The sequence below is a fragment of the Saimiri boliviensis genome, chromosome 2 (genome assembly GCF_048565385.1).
Source record: "Saimiri boliviensis isolate mSaiBol1 chromosome 2, mSaiBol1.pri, whole genome shotgun sequence".
Lineage (NCBI taxonomy): Eukaryota > Metazoa > Chordata > Mammalia > Primates > Cebidae > Saimiri > Saimiri boliviensis.
Window position 1 is genome coordinate 6729975 of NC_133450.1, and position 14181 is coordinate 6744155.

General features: G+C 35.2%; 1 protein-coding gene across 9 annotated transcripts in view; it reads left to right on the forward strand.

Moving 5' to 3' along the window:
* Positions 1-14181, forward strand: part of MYO9A (myosin IXA) — a 291275-nt gene that overhangs the window by 156550 nt on the left and 120544 nt on the right. For 8 of the 9 annotated variants that reach the window (XM_074392722.1, XM_074392721.1, XM_074392726.1 and 5 more), the window contains one exon: positions 4519-4638. The exons of the other annotated variant lie outside the window; for it this stretch is intronic. In XM_074392722.1, the coding sequence (XP_074248823.1) occupies positions 4519-4638 (120 nt within the window). The remainder of the gene's footprint in view (positions 1-4518; positions 4639-14181) is intronic. 9 annotated transcript variants of the gene reach the window in all.

Consider the following 14181-nt stretch of genomic DNA (forward strand, 5'->3'; position numbering starts at 1 on the left):
ACTTTCAGATAGCCTGTGGGTTGAAGAAGAAATCACAAGATTAGAAAATACTTTGAGATGAGTAGAGGCAAAAACAATACACTAAAACTTACAGGATACAGCTAAAGTAGTATTTGGAGGGAAGTTTATAGCTTTAAATATCTATATTTAGAAAAGAAGAAAGATCTCAAATCAGTTAGCTAATGCTCTACCTTAAGAATCTGGGGGAAAAAAAAAAAACTAGATCCAAAGCACACGGAAGGAAGGATATAATAAAGAGTAGATCTGCAATAAATGAAATAGAGAAGAGAAAACAAAACCAGGTTGGTTCTCTAAAAAGATAAATGAAATTGATGGACCTTGAGCTATACTGACCAAGAAATAAAGAAGACTTCTGTTTGCTGATTTCAGTAATGAAAGGAAGGTGACAGTTTTACTGAATTTATGGAAGTAACAAAGAATTATAACAGTATCAATGGTTATATGGCAACAAGTTAGAGCCCAGTTGAAATGGACACATTCTTTGACATAAACAAACAAAACTTATTCCAAAAGAAACAGAAAATTTGAATAGATGTGTAACAAAGAAAGAGAATTCGTAATAACTTCCTACAAAGAAAAGCCAAGGACAAGTGAATTCACTGTTGAATTCTTCCAAATACTTAAAGAAGAATTAACACTAATCCTTCATAAGCTCTTCCAAAAAAACAGAATATGAAGGAAGATATTTTATACAATTCTGTGAGGCAGTATTACCTGCAGACAAAACATCACAAGAAAAGAGGCTGGGCATGGTTACTCACACCTGTAATCCCACCACCTTGGGAGGCCGACGCAGGTGGGTCACCTGAGGTCAGGAGTTCGAGACCAGTCTGACCAACATGGAGAAACCCCATTTCTACTAAATGTAAAAAATTAGCCAGACGTGGTGGCACACACCTGTAATATCAGCTACTTTGGAGGCTGAGGCAGGAGAATTGCTTGAACCTGGGAAGCAGAGACTGTGGTGTATATGTGTGTGTGTGTGTGTGTGTGTGTGTGTGTGTGTGTGTGTGTGTGTATACATGTATATATGTAGCATATATATGTATATATGTTATATATGCCAATATGCCACATACATATATGCTATGTATATATGATATGATAGATAGATAGATAGATAGATAGATAGATAGATAGATAGATAGATATACAGATTTTCTTTTTAAAGAGCCGGGGTTTCACTGTGTTGCCTGGGTTGGAATGCAGTGGTGCTACCACAGCTCACTGTAACCTCAAACTCCTGGGCTCATGTGATCTTTCTACTTCAGCCTCTCAAGACACTGGAGCAGGAGGCACATGATACCATACCTGATCTTTTTTTACTTTTGAGATGGAGTCTCTCTCTTTCGCCAGGCTGGAATGCAGTGACTCGATCTCAGTTCACTGCAACCTCCGCCTCCCGGGTTCAGCAAGTTCTCCTGCCTCAGCTTTCCAAGTAGCTGGGACTACAGGTGTGCACCACTATGCCCAGCTAATTTTTATATTTTTAGTTAGAGTTAGGGTTTAACCATGTTAGCCAAGATAGTCTCAATCTCCTGACCTCATGATCTGCCCACCTTGGCCTCCTGAAGTGCTGGGATTACAGGTGTGAGTCACTGCTCTGGCCTTTCTCTTTTTTAAAATTTGTTTTTAGGGGTGGGATCTTGCTGTGTTTCCCAGGCTGGTCTTTAACTTCTGGCCTTAAGTGCTCCTCCCTGCTCAGCCTCCCAAGTGTCTTGGATTACAGGGTGTGAGCCACCATGCTTGGTTCTCATTATTATATGTCAAAGAAGTACAATTTCCAAGAAAGGTACCTTTAAAAAAATCAACACCCACATCTGCACCATATGTGAGTATGGGGTCTGAATTTATACTATGTGTTTGGTGTATAATCTCAAACTAAGAAATTACCATCAAAACTAGACCTGCAACTAGCATAAGCTAATACTGAATAAATCCCCTTTAAGAGTTGATGATGGCCAGACATGGTGGTTCATGCCTGTAATCCCAGCACTTTGGGAGGCCAAGGCAGGTTGATCATGAGGTCAGGAGATTGAGACCATCCTGGCCAACACAGTGAAACCTTGTCTCTGCTAAAAATATAAAAATTAGCTGGGCGTGATGGTGCACGCCTGTAGTCCCAGCTACTTGGTAGGCTGAGGCAGGAGAATTGCTTGAACCTGGGAGGCAGAGGTTGCAGTGAGCCAAGATCGTGCCACTGAACTCCAGCCTGGTGACAGAGCAACACTCTGTCTCAAAAAAAAAAAAAAAAAAAAAAAAGTTGAAATTCCATAGAAAATAACCCCCACTGAAAATATAAACCATTCTAGGAAACCACACCACCTTGGCAGAGGGTTGGTACATATAACAAACAAGAGGAATATTAGTTTAAGATTTAGAAGTTGTATCACAGTCTGAAAAATGATACTCAAAGTTGTAGAAAGAAGGTATAGAAAGCAGAATGCAAGAACAGTAGAGAGGTTAAAGAAACTAATCTAGGCATGGTGGTGAGACAAAGCAGTCGCAGATACAAAAATACCCATATCCAAATGGCACTGCCACTGTTTATTCAACAGAATAGAAAATAGAGTTTGGTGGTTGTAGTAATGTTGAATGATTTTTTAAAACTCTATACAATAATTTAGTATATTTTAGTATCTTGAGCTCTTATACAGCATACTTTAATACATAATATTCTTGAATTATTTTTGACTAGCAGAATATCAAATTATCTATTGAAAGACATGATAGTTTAGTGAAAACTTCTTTTTGTTTGTTTGTTTTTTGAGACGGATTCTCACTTTGTTGCACAGGTTGGAGTGCAATGGCGCGATCTCCGCTCACTGCAGTCTCTGCCTCCAGGGTTCAAGTTATTCAACTGACTCAGCCTCCCCAGTAGCTGGGAGTACTGGTGTGTGCCACCATGCCCAGCTAATTTTTGTTGTTTAGTAGAGCGTTTCACCATGTTAACCGGGATGGTCTCAATCTCCTGACCTCATGATGTGCCCGCCTCGACCTCCCAAAGTGTTGGCATTACAGCTGTGAGCCACCAATAACTTCTTAAATTTAGAATTGAATGGAGTCGAGTAGAGCTCACTGGGTGTTTTTTCTTCAACTGGTCCCTTTCAGCTAACTGCCAAACCAAGTGCAGTGTAGTCTAATGCCTAAGCATTCTTTCTCCAAGCAGTCCATCAAGGGAGGATTGATTACTGCTTATAATGACAGTAGAGTATTTTTATCAAGGTATCTTTTGAGTAAGAAATGATGTTAAGCTTAGTTATACTTTTTTGAAAACATTCAACCTTTGTACCTGTTGACTCTTTGTATTGTACAAATAATACAGTATTTTATTAGCTCAGATACTTTTTATTATGAAAAATATTTCAAATTCATTTTATTTTTTAAAAGCCTGTTTCTGTGTATGTGATTTATGGTATTATTAGATTTCCTCTCGTTTGCTATATGTGGCTGCCAGTTCTCTGGATATATGTACATTTAGTTTAGGGAATTAGAATGAGACTAAAATATGCTCTACAAACCTCTTTGAATTAGTCTGAGACTGTTTAACTTTTAAGATGATTCTGCTATGAGATTTTTCCAAAGATTCTCTTGTATCTCGTTCTTAATTGCAGTAATGGAACTTTTTTGCCTCTATATTATTATATACTTTGTTTTTTTTAAAAGCAAACTTACTTAAATTTGAACATTATGCCCTTACTCTAGAGGTGATCTCTGCATAAATGATACACAACCACTACCCTAAAACCTGGAAACTCTTTATTGTTGATATTTTTGGAACTCATCTCCCATTCACTTTATTGCTTAAGTGATTCACTTTAAATAGCACTAATCTGGGGCTTTGATCTTTACTTGAATGTGCTCTCTTCTTTTTTTCACTGGTAGCTGATTTCTTTCTCACTTTCCTAAGAAGTGATAATGAGATACAGATTCTCCAACTTTGTTTCCAAATTTGTAAATACAGAAGGGCTGCTGGGCTTTTCTGCTCTATGGTGCTTTTCTTCATACTTTCATTATTGACACACTTGGAATTCCTACAAGTGTGGTTAGTTGCAGGATTTGTGAAATAATTGTTTAACTTTCAGTAAATTGTTCTGGTTATATTTCTCTTTGGGGTTCCATCAATGTTGCCAACTGTATACTAATTATATTTGAGACCTGATAAAAATGAGTCTATTTTTAAAAAATAAATCATACAAACTGCTTTTGAATTTTTGCTCATATTTAAAATCTTCAGTGTGGTGTTAACTAACAATACTTTGAGTACCGAAAAGGACATTTTGAATATCTGAAAAAGGCTTTTTTTTTTCTATTATTTTTATGCAGTTTTCTCAGAATAATTGGAAAGATCATTCACATATAACCTCTATTATTTGATACATTTTTATATACCCTTATATAGTTGGCAGCATTGTCCTTGATTCTCTGTTGGTTTGGGCTTATATAATGTCTTTTTCTTTTCTCCATTTTTTTTTTTTTTTTTTTTTGCTTCCTAAGGACATGATGATACAGCGCCATGTGCAATTTTGAAAAGTATGGATAGTTTTAGCTTTCTGCAACACCCAGTCCACCAGAGGAGCTTAGAGATTCTGCAGAGATGCAAGGAAGAGAAGTACAGTAAGGCTACAAATCCTGATAAACTGTTATCACATATCCATTTGGAAATGGAAACCAGGAGCATCCTACACCAGGGTGGGATACAGATTGCATGGGCAACATGGCCTGCATGACTCTCTCAGCAGTCTTTGAATATTTCTATTGAGTCTTTAGTACTTTGTTTTGAAAATACTGGTATACTTGTTCTTTTAACCTTGGTGACTTTTCTGTTTGCCTGTGATCATTGGGTTGTTAATTCTACTTGGTTACAGTCACTATATAGGTTTTCATTGTCTTTCAAGTAGCCAAGTGATGGATAGAAAGAACAATGCTTTTTTTCTCTGCTCATTAACAGCAACAACAAAAAAACCCAAAACTTTATTGAAGTATAATTGAAGTGAAAAACCAAATGCAAAGAGAACAATTTGATCAGTTTTGATATATGTAGGCACCCATGAAATTATCTCCAGAATGAAATTATTTCCAAAATCAAGATAATGAATATATTTGGTGCTCCCAAAAAGTTTTCTCATACCCCTTTCTAAAGCTAGCTGATTTTTGTGCTTGCTTATGCTTGAATTTCAACATTAGCAAATGTTATTTTTGTGTATCATTGGTAAATCCACTTAGATTGCCATACTTCAACCAGCCTTTCCTATGTCTGGTTTAGAGTAAAGCCACCACATTAATGTTTTGGCTTGAGGAAGAATGACAGAATAATGGTACATGTTCTTTTTTGTTTGCGTTTTTATAAAATTGGTGTAAAAAGATGCCCTTGGACTCCATTTCTTTTCTTGCTTTTTATTTGTTGTACTCATTCTGCATAAAAATTGATTCTTTTGCCAGTTGTAAGATTACAGTTGAGACACTGCTATTCTGAGAATAAGGGGAACCTTCAAAATACTCAAAGACAGCTGAGCAATTTGTGTAAAATGGACTTACAGAATCTGTTCTGAGCCTTTAATAAATTACCACTGATTTAGTTTGCTAATTTCACAGTTTTCTGGTTGAAATTCCATGAAATTTTACTATCCAGTTGTCAGTGAAAGGAGAATTTAAGTAGAATTCCTAAGAGCAAATGTTGTGGATTCTTTTCAGTTCCCGTTGCTATATTGGTTAAAAAAAAAAAAAAGAAAAAAAGATGTGTAATGTATTTTGAAAAACATTATTTAAAATATTTTCTCTGTTTAAGAACAAAGGTAAGTGTTTCATTTAAAAAAGACATCTTTCAAAGTTATTCTTAATTATTGCTCTTGTTTCTAAGAGGAATGTAATAAATCCTCATTCCAGTTATTCATCTTCCCATTCTGTTCTTTAATACATAGGACATTATTTAAAACAGTCTATAAATCATTTTGGGGAGCTTAAATTCATTTCTATCAACTCTTAAATAGTTGCAAATGGTTTGTTTGCTCTGTTTTTACATGACTTAGCCTGACAACCCCAGACCTGATTCTGGATCTTGAATAGGAGGGCACAAATTTCAGCATAGGCTGCATGAAGAAATTGTGCATTTATGTGTGCTCAATGCAAATTTGTACTTTTGTGAACATTGGAGCTCTTCTATTATTTTATGTAATTTATTTTGTTTTCCACTACAGTATTAGCAAATGCTAATTATAAAAAGATATCATATTACATATTTTATTATATGTAAAATTGTTAATTCAAGTTCAGAAGACTGTTCTTAAAAAAACAGGGGACTACCAGCTTTAGGTAGTGGTGAATTGGTGAGGTGAATGAATACTCCCACAAATAACAGTGATAAAATCTGGAAAAAAAATTTTTAAATAACCTAGTATTTGAAGGCACTGGAAAAAGACCAGAAGTAGGCAGAAAGTAGGGAAAAGTGTATTCTTTCAAGGTAGTAAAGCAATGGGTAAGAATTGTGAATTTGTAGCTTTTTATATAAGGGGTTCCCTAACTTGCGTTATTTCAGAAACAGAAAACTACAACCACCACCACCATACTGGCTTATAATGTTAGAAGACTTTCAGAACAGCTTGGGGTTTAGGAGGAAAATCGTGGGACTGAGAGAGCTGCTAAAGGGCTAAAACTCAAATTAAAGTATAAACTCTGTCCATATCCCTGGCTGACTGCTGTGTATATGGAGGGAAGACCCGAGGAACTGTATTTAAAAAAAAGTGGAAACTGAATAAGAGATAATCCTTGAAAGAAATAACTATAATAGGTGAGATTTGCAAGTTTGCTGCTTTTTAGAAAAACTGAGGAAATTTTCTGCCTGTGTTTAGCTTGTGTGGGAAAAACTGAAGTTTTTCTGCCTTAATTGGAGTCCCATAGGAAATGAGAGATAAAGGGGTCAAAAATTATTTGAAGACAGTGGCAGAAACCATTCCTTATTTGGTTAAAAGAAAAAAAAATAAAAAAACCCAACATAGTGAAACCCTGCTTCGACTAAAATACACAAAATTTAGCCAGACGTGGTGGTGCATGCCTGTAATCCCAGCCTCCTCTTGTGGCTGAGGCACAAGAATCACTTGAACCTGGGAGGCCGAGATGGCAGTGAGCTGGTAACACACACCACTGCATTCCAGCCTAGGCAACAGAGAGAGACTCCATCTCAAAACAGACAAACAAACAAATAATAGCTTACAGATCCAGAAGATCAGTGACCACAAAGCAGGGTAAATACGAAGGAAAACTACAGCTAGGCACATTATAGATAAACTGCTAAATGTCAAAGGTAAAGAGAAAATCATGAAAGCATCCTGGAAAAAGATACAGGTATTAAATGCGATGATTAACACCTGGCTTCTCAGTAAAAATAATGGATGCCAAAAGGTGTCAAAAAATTCTGTTTGATGTGTCAAGCTCCTCCCCACCCCACCCCCTGACCTCCACCCAGAAAATTTGAGACAGAATTTCCGTATTTGCAGTTTGGGTCCAGACAAGTTAACCAACAGAAGAAAAATTAACAGCCTTCAAGAGAACTTAACAGTATCCACTGTTGCTATGATTTGTTACCCACAATGTCCTGTTATCATGTAGCAAAAGTATCTTTCAAAAATGAAGGTGAAATAAAGACATTTTCAGGTTATCGGAGTCTGAGAATTTGTCAGTAATATGTATTATATGGGAAATAATAATAGAAATTTTTCAGGCTCAAGGGAAATCATTCCATGATTGTAACTTGCATCTGTAGTAGAGGCTGGCAAATTTTTTTCTGCAAAGAGCAGACAGTAAATATTTTAGGTTTTGTAAGCCAGTATGGTGTCTGTTGCAGCTATTCAAGTCTGTGAAGGGAGCCATAGGCAGTACATAAATAAATGAGTATAGCTGTGTTCCAACAAAACTTTATTATGGACAATAATATTTAAATTTCAAACAATTTTCACATGGTACAAGACTGTTCTTTTTTTTGCTTCTCAGTTAAATAATATGTAAGCCATTCATAGGTCATAGGTTATACAAAAACAGGCAGTGGGTTTGTTTTAGGCTGTGACTCTAGTTTGCTGATACATGCACGAATTATTGGAAGGAATAAACAAGGCAAACTAATATATATGTATAAAAATACAAATGACTACACATATTTTCTTGCCTTCTTTTAATTAAAAAGATGATTTTTAAAAATTGGACATTATTTTGGTGGTTTAAAATTATGTCCACAAATTGATCCCCCCTTCATAAGGCATGTGCTGTACTTAGTGGCTTGCTTCCAAGGAATGGAATGTGGCAGAACTAACAGTGTATAACCTTCAATATTAAGACATAAAGGTATTGGGGCTTTTCCTCCTTCTCTTTGTTTCTGGTACTCCCGCCTTCTCTACACAGTGGCTTTTCCATTACCTAGAGTGAAAGAGTGGACACAATTACATATGCTACGTAAATCAAAAATTTGACAAAGAGATTATGAACATTTATGGCAATTAATTCAACTTACGTGAAATGAAAAAATTTCTTGAATGTCAACAGTTATTAAAATCAACTCAAGAAAATACAGAAAACATGAATAGTGTAATATCTTTTTACAATATTGAATTGTTAAGTAAAAGTTTTCCCCCACCCAAAGTTCAGGCCCAGATAGGCTCAATAGTGCATTTATTTAAGAAATGAGTATTCTACCAGTTATCTTCAACTCTTTCAAAAAACAGAGGAGCAGGAAACACTATCCAGATCATTTCATGTTATTCTGCTACCAGAACCATTACAAGAAAACTACAGACCAACATAACGTCATGATGGTGGGTATAAACATACTAACAGCTGGCTGAATTCAGCAATATATTAAAGATAATACATGAAGACCATGTGGAATTTATTCCAGGAATGAGAAAGGTTGGCTTTGTAGGCCGGTATGGTGTTATTGTCATAGTACCATGCTCAGTCTATTTAAAAACTTACAGTAGCCTAGGAATAGAGACCAGCCACCTCTACTTTATGAAGAATATGCGTGAAAATCCTACAACAAACTTCATACTTAATAGTGAAGGATTGGATACTTTTTCCCTAGCATTAAGAACAAGGCAAGGCAAGGACATTTCCTTTTATCACTCAGATTTGACATTTACTAAAGGTCACAGGCAATGCAATAAGGCAACAAAAAGAAATTGTACATAGCTTGAAAAGAATTAGTCAACAAATTTATTAATATAGGAAGTATGAAGGAGTCACACTTCCTAAATAGGGAAAAATGCTCTTAAAACCAAAAAGTAAGTTAAACATTTTTACAGGATACCAAGTAATTATAGAAAATTAAATTGTAATATCCTAGCCATGAGGACTTAGAAAATGATTTATAAATTCCATTTACAGTACATCTTTGGCAACCAGCCTTCTAGATATCACAAGCTCTTATACTCCTCTCCTATATTTTACAAGTGTTGGTCTGTGTAACAAAGCACATGGCAAAAGTGATGGCATGTCACTTTTAAGATTGCTGTAAAAGACTGCTATTTCCTTCTGGGGTACTGCTTCACTTGCTGTCTCTCTCTGAGATTACTGTCTCTTGGAGAAACAAGATGCTATTTGTTAGTAGCCAAAATGCAGCGATGAACTGAGGCTTGTCACCAACTATGTGAGTGACCTTAGAAGTGAATCTTTCATTCCAATGTTGAGATGACTGCTGCCTTGGCTGATAGCTTGAATACAACCTGTTGAGAGACCTTGAATCAGAACTATCCAGCTAAGCCACTCCTGAATTCTTCTTCCTCTAAAAACTCTTATGAGATGATAACTTGTTTTAAAGTGTTAGGTTTTAGAGTAATTTAATATGTAGTGGATAATTAACATAAACATGAAATATTTGGCAAGAAATTTAACAAATATGTGTAAGACTTGAGTATTACTGGGAGAAATTGAAGAATACAATGAAGAGAGATACATAATTATTTTGTTTGTATTTTTGATGTATCAGCTCTCTCTCAAATGGATCTATAGATTGAATTCAACCCAATAAGTATAATAGCAGATTTTTTTGGTAGAAATTAACAAGCTGAATCTAAAATTTATAGAAAAATGTAGAATACCCAGACTTTCCAAAACAATTTTGAAATAGAGCAAAGCTGGATAACTTATATGATTTTAAGACTAAAATATTCATGGCATTGTTCTATTGGTGTTAAGGATCAAGAGATTAATGAACCAGATACAAAGTACAGAAGTAGATCTACACGTACATAGTCAGTTGATTTTCTATTAAGGTACCATGATAATTTAGTGGGGGTAAGTTCGTCTTTTAAACAAATAGCACTAGAACAACTGGATATCCATATGTTTTAAGAGAACTTTGATCCTTATATCATACATGTAAGTTAACTTTGAAATGTGTCATACAGCTGTTTATAAGGACCAAAACTATTGAATTTGTATTAAAATGGAAGAAAACCTGAGAAACAAGTCTTTGTCATCTTGTGACAGGCAAAAGTTTCTTAGATGAGACATAAGAGCATGAATATAAAAGGAAAAAAGTGACAAATTGTAGTTAGCCAATCTGAAAACTAATTTTCTTAACTGCTGTTGAGAAAACAAAAAACATACTATAGCCTGGGGAACAGTATTTGTTACAATTTGTAATATTCATACCTGATAATGGACTTGAAAACAAAATATAAAAACTCTTACAATAATAAGATAAATAGGCCAGTTTTCAAGTGAGCAAAAGATTTGAATATAAACTTTCACAAAAGAAGATTTATATGTATTCTCATGAAAGATGTTCAGTTTTATTATGGAAATGCAAATTGTAATCACAGTGAGGTCACACTAATACCCTCTATAGTGGCTAAAATATGAGAAGTTGAAATACCAACTGATGATAAGGATGTGGAGCAACTGGAGCTCTCATACTGTCTCTTGGCAGTGTCACCTGGTACATGTTAGAAAACAGTTTGTCAGTTTTATAAAGATAAGCATATTTTCCCCGTATGTTTCATGGATTCAAATCTCAGTTATTTAACTGAGAAATGAAAATATATATTCACAAGAGACTTTTATAGATCAATCTCTAAAGTATTATGCTAAGGGAAGGCCTACCCTCAAAGCATACTGTTTTATTTCATTTACATAGAATTCTAGACAACGCAGACCAATCTACATGGATAGCAAGTTAGTGATTGCCTTGACCCGTGTAAGTTTGAGGAATTGTCCAAGAAGGAGCATGAGGCAACTTTGGTGATGGTAGAATTGTTTTGTATCTTTCTTTGGTGGCTATTAGTATGGTGAATACATTTGGCAAAACTTGGCCAACTGTGTGCTTAACATGTATATGTTTAGCTGTTTGAAATTTTATTCTAATAAAAAATGTTTACATGTCATGAAGCCTGATACAAGTTGCAAATAAATACCTAGAAGAGATTATTTTTCATGAAACTAAGAATATCCAAAATAAAAAATTGTGTATGATCAGAAATACTGCTTTCATATGGTATGCAGAGACAAATATAGAAGATATTGGCATGAAAACTGAAAGGAAAGCAGGGGGCTCTACTGCTCTTGAATTAAAATAATCTTACTAAGTTTAGGAAATCAGTATAGGTAAATAACTTGAACGTGTTGTGCCTTAAGGACAGTCACAATAATAACAATTTTTATCTTTTAAGGTAGCATAAGAAACCTTTATAAAGTGAAAACAAGGGGGAAAAATGAAAGAGTGAAATAAATGAAAAACATGAAATTAAATACCAGAAACAGATAGTATTTAAAATTAAATGTTTATGTTCACCAGTTAAACTCTCAATGAAATTTTCAGTAGTTTAAGTAATAGCTATATGATTTTAAAGTGGTGAAAATAAAAGGATGGATAGCGATGTACCAGGCAAATGTGAATGATAGCAATTAATAAAGCTAGATGGTAATATGAACAGATGCTCACCTACATATTTTTTTAAAATTTAGTTGAGAAAGGCAGAAGTTGAACACACTAGAAAGTTTCAAGATTTAATAAGGAACTTGGTAAATGTATATATAAATTTAAATAAGCAACAACTTCATAAAACTTATAGAGTACCTAATTTACTTGATTAAGGAAAGAAAACAAGGTGAAAGTAGGTATTGGGTAGCAATAACATTCCTAATGAGAAGGGAATGACTTTAAAATATTTGAAAGTTCTTGTACTCTTCAGGGAAACAGAAGAAATAATTAGGTTAGAATTCATGAGTATGTTAAACATTTAAGGATATACAATTTCTGGAACAAAAGAAGATACAAAGAAAGCAGTTCAATAGAAGGCTGGATGAAAGCATATAATAGTTAAGGAAAATAAAAAATATAAACTTAGATGTCAGAAAAATTTCAGATGTATTAGTTAGAGCAGTAAGTTAAAATAGACTAAATTGAACAGTTTAGAAAACATGAATTAAGGAAGATGAACAAAAGTTATCTGTAGAATGCTTACAAGAGACAAATCTAAACACAAAGAAATTAAGAAGATTAGGAAAGAGTTACGTTAGAAAATTTATCCTTATTCTCTTGTACTTTTTCCCATCTCCTTTAGGTAACCACAGATTTATTACTATAAGTCATTTTTATATTTTCTTTTTTTTTTTTGAGATGGAGTCTTGCTTTGTTGCCCAGGCTGGAGTGCAGTGGCGCGATCTCGGCTCACTGCAACCTCTGTCTCCCAGGTTCAAGCAGTTCTCCTGCCTCAGTAGCTGGGACTAATCCCAAGTAGCTGGGACTGCAGGCGCCTGCCACCACACCCAGCTAGTTTTTGTATTTTTAGTAGAGACAAGCTTTCACTGCGTTGGCCAGGCTGGTCTTGAACTCTTGACTTCAGGTGATTCGCCTGCCTCAGCCTCCCAAAGTGCTGGGATTACAGGCATGAGCCACCACACACCGCATAGTTTTATACTTTCTAAAACTATACTATCCCATACAAGTGGGATCACACAGTATGTATTTTGTGTTCTGATTGTGTTATGCGACAGTTATGCATGTATTCTTGTATGTTTTTCCAAGTATCAGTCATTTGTTGCTCAGTTGTGTTTTATTGTATACGTATATATACATATTGTATATAATTTATATGACATATAATGTGTATAATTGTGCTTATTGATTTGTTGGTATATTTTAAGAGTTAAATACACTGTTAGAGCTATTGTGAAGAACACTGCTATAAACATTCTTGTTTGAGTCATTTTGCAGACATCTCTCAGTAAATACTTACGAGTGGAATTTCTTCATGAAGTAGATAATATTTAACATCATTACGATCTGTCAACCTTTTGGTGTCTTAAAGATGTTCCATGTTCTTAGGGCTTTATTTATGATTACTCAGATGTCATTCCATTGTCATTCCTTCGTATGTCGTGTACCTTTTTTTCCTTTTGTTTTAAAATATTCTTTTTATATTTGACATTCGGCAGTTTGACTCTCATGTCCCTAAATTTTATATGATTTATATTAATTTTCTTTGGGATTTGCTATATCTTTTGGACTTTCCATTGTTTTTCATCAGCTTTAGAAAATTTTGGGCCAATATTTTTCAAAAATTTTTTCTGCTACAATTTCTTTTTTCCTTCTGAAACTCCAGTTACATGTTGTTAGACTATTTGATATCTCAAGATAGCTGTTTTAAAATTCTTTTTTGCTAATTTGAACAAGTGGGAGATCTTGGGATATGATGAGTTTTTTGTTATGTTGTTGTTTTGAGACAAAGTCTTGCTCTCTCGTCCAGGCTGGAGTGCAACGGCACGACCTTGGCTCACTGCAACCTCCGCCTCCCAGATTCAAGTGATTCTCCTGCCTTAGCCTCTCAAGTAGTTGGGATAACAAGCACGTGCCACCATGTGAGGCTAATTTTTGCATTTTTGTAGAGACAGGGTCTCCCCCTGTTGGCCAGGCTGGTCTCGAACTCCTGACCTCAGGTGATCAGCCTACTTCAGCCTCCCAAAGTGCTGGGATTACAGGTGTAAGCCACAGAGCTTGGCTGGATCTGATGATTTTAAGATGGGATCAGGGCTTCTTTTTTTTTTTTTTTTTGAGATGGAGTCTCACTCTGTCACTAGGCTGGAGTGCAATGGCACGATCTTGGCTTACTGCAACCTCCACCTCCCAGGTTCAAGCAATTCTCCTGCCTCAGCCTCTCAGGTAGCTGGGAC